The sequence below is a fragment of the Juglans microcarpa x Juglans regia genome, chromosome 2S (assembly GCF_004785595.1).
Source record: "Juglans microcarpa x Juglans regia isolate MS1-56 chromosome 2S, Jm3101_v1.0, whole genome shotgun sequence".
In the NCBI taxonomy this organism is placed as follows: Eukaryota; Viridiplantae; Streptophyta; class Magnoliopsida; order Fagales; family Juglandaceae; genus Juglans; species Juglans microcarpa x Juglans regia.
In genome coordinates this window covers 9908123-9917583 of record NC_054597.1, presented here as the reverse complement: position 1 = coordinate 9917583, position 9461 = coordinate 9908123, and the positions used below count along the sequence as shown (strand labels likewise).

The 9461-nt window shown below is 36.8% G+C and overlaps 1 protein-coding gene across 2 annotated transcripts; it reads left to right on the top strand.

Annotated features, from left to right (window-relative positions):
* Positions 1-1301: 1301 nt before the first annotated feature.
* On the top strand, positions 1302-8096 carry LOC121252978 (protein SCAI-like). 2 transcript variants are annotated; one of them, XM_041152840.1, is made up of 9 exons: positions 1305-2184; positions 3837-4043; positions 4163-4405; positions 5111-5177; positions 5263-5457; positions 5619-5710; positions 6475-6657; positions 6744-6880; positions 7273-8096. In XM_041152840.1, the coding sequence occupies exons 1-9, from the start codon at positions 1687-1689 to the stop codon at positions 7457-7459; spliced, it is 1809 nt and encodes a 602-aa protein (XP_041008774.1). In that variant the 5' UTR covers positions 1305-1686; the 3' UTR covers positions 7460-8096. The 2 variants fall into 2 exon arrangements, 1 of the variants encoding a protein (XP_041008774.1); XR_005938313.1 differs by lacking the exon at positions 7273-8096 and having other exon boundaries at positions 1302-2184; positions 5619-5714.
* Positions 8097-9461: the final 1365 nt, after the last annotated feature.

Genomic DNA, 9461 nt, shown 5'->3' with positions numbered 1-9461 from the left:
CCTTCAAGTGTCAATTTTTTTTCCTAAAATATATCTTAAATCACCAAAACTTATAATTACAAACCATCATCATTTTTACTATGTCATAAACTACCAAATTTGACAATTGAAACCATGTACCGAATTTTCAATTTGGAGTCATTCAAGATCAAATCACCAATGGCCAAATTTTATTTGTCAACTATTGATTATTGAGAATGGTACAACTACAAAGAAATCATATAAAAGTAAACTCACAAACTGATATAACTTCATATGATATGTTATATTTATTTATTTTACAATAAAAGTAATTTTATAATCTAACATATGACATCAAAGTACATCGAGTTTATTTTTGTAAGATCTCTACGTGGCTAAAATATTGTTTTATATTGATTACTTAATATGTTAGTTATCAATTTTGACAATTTAATGCGTAAATTAGGAAAAAAATAATTGAAATATGTAAAATGTAATTTATGATGTTTTCTTTTTATGGGTTTCGATTAAGGGTATGCAAATTTTATGAGTTTCGACAAGGCTCCAACTCCGATGGAGTTGAAATTTGTAGAATTGACTCTAGTAATCGGAATTCGGAGTAGGAGTCAGATCCCATGTGGGCTCTGAACTCTAACTCGAAACTCCGGTTTCTTTTTTGTAAAAGTTAAATTTTTTTTGTTGTTGTTTCAAGTGATGTTCGCTTGATTGACGCTCAAGCGAACATCATACAGATTACTCGTTTGAGCCCATTTTCTATTCTAATCGAAATACCAAACTATGATAGGAGTCGAAAGTCGCCGCCGGGGGGGGGGGGGGGGGGGGGGGGGGGCTTTTGACCCCTGGGCTCGTTTGTTTTCAGATATGAGATGAGAGGAGATTAGGCTTCGTTTGGTTACTCAACTCACCTCAACTCATCTCAACTCATCATTACAATTTTTTTAAATTCCAATACAAAATATAATAAACAATTTAACTTTTTCAAATCTCAAAATAATAATAATATTAAAAAATAATATTCTATCAATATTTTATCATCTCAACTCAACTCAACTCAATTCAACTCAGTTCAACATCCAAATGTAACTTAAAGTTAAAAAGTTAAATAAACTATTGTTAGAATATATTTTTTAATATTAATTTTATTTTGAGATTTGAAAAATTGAATTGTTTATTTTATTTTATATTAAAAGTTAAAAAAATTATAATAATTAGATAAAATAAAATAAAATAAGATAAAATATTTTCTAAAAACAAACTAAACCTAAGTTTCAACGTGCAAAAAGAAAAAGAAAGTGATAAATTTATTGGAAATAAAAAGTTCAAAAAAGGGGGAAAATAAAATCATATAGGAAAATAGTATTATAGAGCCAAAAACGCATCCAACGGTAAAGAATGCCGAGGCGTACTTGCATTTATCACAGCAACAACACCCGCCAGGAGGAGACAGGAGCAGGAGAGCACTCTATTTTGTAGCAGGAGGAGTCGGATAGCAGCAAGTACCGGTTTTCCCCGTCGTCCCACTGTCAAATCATCCAATATCTCATAGCAGAAAGTCCACCTCTCTCTCTCTCTCTCTCTCTCTCTCTATCTCTATCTGGTGTTTTCTCTTTCTTCCAAGACTTCCTCATTTTCCAATGGCCGCGAGAGGAAACCATTACGGTTCGGAGGATTGATTTTTTATTTTATTTTTGGTTTGGGCTCGACATGGCCGAGAACGACGTCGTTGCGCAGACCTTCCGGGCGCTCGTGGAGGGCGCGGACCAAAAGTTCGCGAAGGTCCGGGACGTACCTGCGTACGGACGGGTGACGAGCCACCACTACTTTCACAAAGTGTTCAAGGCGTACACGCGCCTCTGGAAGTACCAGCAAGAGCACCGAGGGGACCTTCTCAAGTCCGGCCTTAACCGCTGGGAAATCGGCGAGATCGCCAGCCGGATCGGCCAGCTCTACTTTTCCCAGTACATGCGGACCAGCGAGGCCAGGTTCTTGGTCGAGGCCTACATCTTCTACGAAGCGATTCTCAGTCGGAGGTATTTCGAGGAATCCAAAGGCTACAGCAAGGACCTCGGGGTGAGGTTCAAGGAACTGAGGTTCTACGCCAGGTTTTTACTAGTCTCCTTGATTTTGAAAAGGACCGACATGGTGAAGACTCTCGTGGACCGGTTCAAGGCTGTTGTTGAGGATAGCAAAGCTGCTTTTCGGGTAATTTATTCGTTTATATTAGCTATACGAGGAGTTTGTGAATTTGGAGCTTAACTTGCGAACGACTTTTTATCTTCTTTCTTTCTTTATATTCTCTTGTTCTTTATGTACTGTAAAATTTAACGGGATTGATTCTATTTACTCGCACTTGGATTTGTTTGGTTGCTGGGAAAATGGATTAAATAATTCGAAGTAATTCGTGTTGCCTTGTTCTACAATTTCTACTTGTCAAAATTTTTCTTAACTCAATATGTATTTATTCGCACTTCGATTTGTTTGGTTGCTGGGAAAATGGATTAAATAATTCCGAGTAATTCGAGTTGCCTTGTTCCACAATTTCTACTTGTCAAAGTTTTTTTTAACTCAATATGTATACAAACTTTTGCGAGGCGCTTTTACATTTTCCTTTATTATTTAAGAGATTATAAGAAGTGCTTGGTTTCAGTTTCTCATTTATTTTCCTCAATTTCTCAGCAACCAAACAACGTCTTAGAAGGTAGGAGCACGGACGATGATTAATACTTTAAAACTCTTAGAGAAAGAAAACAGTTTAAATTGTGCAAGGATCTTTCAAGAAATTTTAAGTAATAACTTATATTTTATACAAATTTTCAAAGGTTTATGTCTGTAAGAACTCCAGATTCGGTTAGAAGTACTGAGACGATGCTATTTGAGCTGTCGTGATAGCTAAGATATATAGATTATGGAATCTGGATTGGCAGTACCTTTCGCATGCTCATGTTATGCCCTTTTCTAACGTGAATAACAGAATATGACTTATAAATTTGAAATTAATAGATATTACCTTTTTATATTGTCTATAGATGAACTGTATGACCAAATCCTGAGCTGTAAAGTTGTGTTATAGTTGAAGTAAGATGATAAAGTTAGGTTATGGTGTGAACTAATGCTTATTTAAAGTATGGCGGTTCCGTTATTGGCCCAAATGTGGCTTAAATAGCGAGTTGCCATGTATAAAACTGATCTGTACAGTAGATTTGCTTGGTTGACGGGGTGACTAACCCACACAGAGGAAGGGGTAAAGAGAGAAAGGGGCAAGAAGAAAACAGAAAATAAAAAGGAAGTCTTGCCTTTGTCAGCAAGTCTATGGGTGCTCTAATTTGTTACTTCTGACAGTGATATAAAACTAATGGCTGAATGCTGTTTCTTGGAAAAATTAACATGGCACCAACATCAAGAAATTAGAGGACATGGACTGTTTAATACGGTGCTCCACGGGTCACCTAAACTGCAAAAATAGTGTATAAGCGAATGTAGAACGATTGAATATTTGCTCTTTTTACAAGACAATTGTCGCCTTCCACTTATTAACAGATTTTTATAAATCAAACTATTAAAATTTACTTTCTGAAAATAAACCTGTGGAGATGTAAAATGTTTAACTGGATGCATGTGACTTGAGGAATTATTAATTTAAAAGATTAGGGGTATTAAATTGAGTCTTTAAATGTATATCTCTTGGTAGTCTATTTACATGAATATCACCATGGACATCATTGATGCCTCCTAAATTTCACCGGTTTAGTTTAAGATCTTTAATTAGAATTTCAATCTTTCTAAATATCTATCAACTGATACTACTTTCCAGTCGTATACTGACATGATTAAAGGCATTTATACTCTCCTGTCAGGAAACTAACTTCAAAGAATGGAAGCAAATAGTGCAAGAAGTTGTCCACTTTGTGAAAGTTGATACAGCATGTATGGATGTTAGACCATTGCGTTATTGTGGTATGTTTGATTCACATCCAGCTTCTCTTCCATATGTGACTCGCTTCCATGCAAAGAAGGTCCTAAAGTTTCAAGATGCACTACTGACTAGCTATCACCGAAATGAGGTTAATAAGTCATGTTTAAATGTATTTTTCTTGATTAGAGATCATCTAGACTAGATGGATCATTAATTAATTCCTGCATTAGGAAAATCTTACAAACGTTCACGTCTTTTTATATTCAGGTCAAATTTGCTGAACTTACTTTGGATACTTTTAGAATGCTACAATGTTTGGAATGGGAGCCAAGTGAATCTTTCTATCAAAAGCAGCCAGTTGAATCAAATGGGAATAGCACTTCAATTGATCATTCTGGAGCATCTGGATTGATTGATATAAAGTTGACCGCAGACATGACTGATCCAAACTTAACTCCAAATCCAAGGAAAGCTATTCTCTACCGACCATCTGTTGCACATTTGATAGCGGTGAGTTTAAGGCATTACTTAATTGTTTATACTGTGATCACTTATTCACCTGCTTGGTTTCTCCTAGTCAACTAAACTGTTGCTTATACTTCTGGATTGGTAGAAAATTGGAAATTCTATTAAGTTTTTAGTCTGGTGATCAGAAGAGAATTCATATTTGAGTGCTTAGTTATCTCTAGGTGGCCTAGTTGCTTGGTTATATAGGCTCTTCTACTAATGAAGCTCATCTGGATATCATATCTCGAGGCGTAAATTCTATATGGAGTGCCCTTAAACACAATGTTTTGTCTCTACTTTTTCTTGAGGGGGGAGGGGGGGTGTCGTGTCAGTGTGGATACTATCCTGTGAAAAGCAGATGCTATCAACCTTTTTGCATTGGTACTCCATGTTCTAGTATTCAAGAGTTCATATCTCAGCATTGTGTTAGTCCCACCTCGTTGAACCAACTTTCATTTGTAGCTAGTTATCTTATAGGGTTCTACTGCTTACAATCCAGTTTGATAACACACCGCTTACTGTGGGGACCACGTCAATTATAAAAAAATTTAAAAAAATAGATTTTTTATACTAATTGATGCGGCAAGCTTCCACATCAGTAGTGTGTTCATTGAGTCAGCAATCAAGCTTGCAAAAAAAACTTATCCTTCCTTCTCTCATGGCCTTTTCATTAGTAAGTCTGCTTTTAACTGAGTGATGCATGGGCAGGTTATGGCTACAATTTCCGAGGAGCTCCCTCCAGATAGTGTTATGCTACTATATCTATCGGCCTCAGGTTTTTGTCAGTTCTATGTAACCACAATAATAACTGAATGGCTCTTGTTATCCTGGATTAGTTACCTACATGATTATCCATGCAGGGAAGGCTGGTCCTAGTAGTAATATTGCTCAGATGGAAAGCTCCGGTGGATCACGGAAATCTTCAAAAAACAAAGTAACTTTTCAGTTCTCTCAAGAGCAGAATAGCTATATGTCTGAATCGAGTATTAATCATAAGGGAGAGTCAAGTGGCTATTATGATAGTTGTCTGTGGTTTGGTTCAAGAGGACATTGTGGTAGGTACCTATATTGAATGCATGCTCTGCATGTTATGTATTTGAAGCATTTGTGCATAGAACCTGTTAATTTAAGTGCTATTTAGTTTCTATTCCATTTATGAGTGGCATAATCCCCATACCATCCGTGTACTAACATAGTTTGTTTTTGTATTTTTCAGGTTCAAATAATCTCTACCCTGGTGATATAATTCCTTTTACCCGTAGACCTCTTTTCTTGATTATTGATAGTGATAATAGCCATGCATTCAAGGCAGGTTTGTCAAAACTTTTATATGATTTGATAGGCTTAGTGCTTTATTCTACATAATTATATATGTTCTAAATCAGGTTTTGCTGCTTTAAAGTCATGATGAAAATTTGTGCTTATTGTAATATCTACACTACATTTAATATTGGAGTAAGTCTCGATATGTTAAGACTGGGATTTGGAATTTAACCCAAGGGAAGTCCACCGGGTTGATATGGTGCCATTGCTCCATGTTTTTGTAGGTCTAATTTTTGCCCATATGACTGAGCAAAGTTTCCAACCAAATTGAGTTGTGCGATTTTCATTGAAAGGTTTCCAATAGTACCGCCACCACCCCTTGATGCATATGCCCCATCCCCACAAGCATTGTTCAACTATAACTTATTTAAAGAGTTTATTTGAACTTCTTGTTTTAACTACAACTATGTTAATGAAATTTGGAGAACCCCTTTCACTGAAGGAAATGTTTGGGGATAAAATTCATGGAAAAAGTACGTCCAAAGCCGGTAGAATATTTCTACTATTTCATTCTCTCCTGTTAACATATATTCAAGCATTGCCTTTTTTACCCCATACATTTGGTATGTGCCAAGATAAATTGTAAAACGCAAATGTTTTAAGGTTCCTTTTAATTGTATTAGCATATACCTTTATCCAACATATAGTGTTTCTTCATTGCAAGATTAAATGAGCGACCATGAGTACATCTGATTCTTATTTCTCTAAAGTTGCTTCTAAGTTCCATGTTACCGATAAATGATTTGCAGGTTTTACATGGTGCAGAAAGGGGAGAGCCAGCTGCTCTACTCCTTTCACCATTGAGGCCAGCATTCAAGAACCCATCGAATGCTGATTTATCACAAAATGGAAGTCAGTTTACCTTTTTCTTGACTGCTCCTCTACCAGCATTTTGCCATATGGTTGGGCGCTCCTCTTCTGATACTGACTCAGTAAGTTAATTGCTGATTTTTTTAAAATTTGTTCAAGTTCATTATATTCTAGTTGTTCCAATGTGTTAACGAGGCTTTATTTTTAGGATGTTTACAATGATGCGGAAAACATACTCTCCACTGCCTTCGCTAAGTGGGAAGTCATACTTTGTACATCAACTAGCGTGGATATTGTTTGGGCACAAGTTTTAAATGATCCATTTATTAGACGGCTTATTCTAAGGTATTTTTTTCTTTCATTTTTGAGCAAAGTAGCATCTATTATTATTTATTATTTGTTATGCTCATTATACCTACAGCCCGACCTAACTGAACTTGACCTTATAATCATTTGTGACCCATCGGGTGTAGAGTCAGACATTCTAGGTTGGATTCCCTGTTAGGAGTTCCCTTGGATTATTTGGTACATGGTTCTGGTGGGCGGAGTCGTGTTTCCGGGTTTACTGTCCACCCTTGGACAGTTTACAGGGTAAGGTTGAACGTCATCAAGACCTTATAATAATTTAGGAGGCCAACTCATAATGAAAAGACAACTACAATATCTGCGGAATTGAATCTTGTTATATTTTTTTTAATTAACTTGATGGATAGTCATATCCTGTTGGTTTTCTCCAGATTCATATTCTGCCAATCTGTGCTCTTATTATTCTGCCCTTCAGAAGATAGTGATCAATATCTTCCTGCTTGCCTACCCCATCTGCCAAGTTCTGTCTCTCCAAATTCTGAAGTTGTGCGGTCTTCTGTCGTCCGGCTTGCAAAGCACTTCAGGGTTGCTGACTATTTTCACTTCGATGACATGTGATGACCACACATATCAAAGTAAGCTTGAAAAGTTATATTGCAGCCTTCAGGCGTTGATATCTTCTGCAGTTTAATGGGGGTAGTGACCATTTGAATATATATACGAGAGGTTTTTGGGGAGATTTTAGGAGGAATATAATTAGTTAAGGGGAGCTTTAGCTGGCGGTTTAGAGGTATTTCCATGTTTGCATAACAAGATTTGTTTTTAGTTTTCTTCACACATACATGATTTAAACCCCAAAATAATTTTTCATTTGTTCAAAAAAAAAAAAAAAAAGTTTATGTTACGCAAGCATGCTCTATATGTCCGAGTGAGGTTTCTTCTGCTTGTTTTATTGTGCCTATGTGCAACCCCGCTGGTTCAACAGTGCTGAATTTGTATGGTGATTTTGGTGTTCTGGTCAAGACAAGGGGGTGTAGGATGATTTGTAGGTTTAGTCTGAGCATTGCATATTAATTGTTAGAGGCTTTCGATTTAGTTCTAATTGTTCATGCCCCCATTGTTAGAGGTGTTGGATTATTCTTCATTCTCTTTCAGCGTAGTTTTTGCAAATATTCTAGGATAATATATTCTAGGATAATATAGGAATGACTGAATGTTATTTGTTGATACCATTATGCGCTTGGCTTTCCAACTTCTTTTACTTCTTACTCGGTGAGCTGTTTTTATTTTTATTTTTTTGGGCATTGAAATGAAGTCTGACTTGGCTATCTTGTTGGGCATTGCTGTCTCAATCGGATATGTGATGGGAATCTACTAATGATTAACTGATCTCTTTTTGGGTGGATATTCCAAATTATTAGTAGTTGAGAACTGAAACTTGTTTTTTTGGGTAGCAAAAATGTTCATGCATTAAGCAAATCTTAATGATGTTACATGAAAATTTTATTTAAGGATTAGGTTGCTACCGTTAATTCGTATGCATAAATGATGCCGAGGACACCAGAGTAGCTGCTACTCCCAAACCATATGAACAACCATCGTTTCAAAGGCTTTCGAATTAAAATAAGCAAATCTTGCTTGTGGCCACTATTATGCTTAGCTCAAAGCAAGATGCAGAACTACATTGTCCAACCTCAGTAAACTGGGTAGGCATTTGCCAAGTCAAAACCCTCTTTTTAGGTTGAAAGCAGCAGCTTCTTCAAAATGGCTAGCAAAGTTATGTTCCATACATGTGATGATGTCAAAACATAAAAATATCACTCCGAGTACGAGAATTAGATCCAACAGACCATATAAGTAAGCTCGATGGCCTCCAACAGCAGGAAAACAATAAGCCAATTCCAGTTCACAAACGCTAATAACATCATATTTTAATCAAGCAAATAGAGATGGTTCACTGAGAATGAATGCAAAAAAAGAAAAAAAAAAGAAAAAGGGAACCGAATTAATTAGTCCTTTTAGGGGTGGCAGTGCGATTTTATTTTGCTCTACTAAGGTTAGTGCGTCTTGTGTGGGTGCTAGGGAGTCTGCCTATGGTCGCTCTTTCTTGCCCTCCGGTGGCTCTTGTTGCCGGTGGGATTGGGGTGAGTTCTGCTGTAGGAGGGGGCAGGTTTTTCGTTGGAGGTAGGAGAGTAGAAGGAAGCGTTGGTGATTGGGGGGGGGGGGGGGGGATCGACATTCGTTTGCCCAAGTGCTTCAAAGGCCATTACTGTCTGTGAAATTCAAGTTGCCTCTGTGGAAACCTGAATTGATTAACGGCGATTTGAGTTTTGCGTTCTCGGACGTAGAGATGGATAGGGCGGCAAAAGATTTAAAGTTTGTGCTGGTGCTGAAATTTTTATCTTCAAGGTCGTCTATTGATGTTTTGAGGTTACAAATCATTACGACCTGGGGTTTCAGTGAAGTTCTGATGATAAGTTTTATGGATAACTTTCATTTGCTTTTGCATTTGGTGAATGAGAAAGATTATCTTAATGCGTGGGCGGGCAAATGAAGAATTATTGCAGATTGTCAGTTTCGTCTTTTTAATTAATTGGTCTGTGGATTTTGATGTTCATAA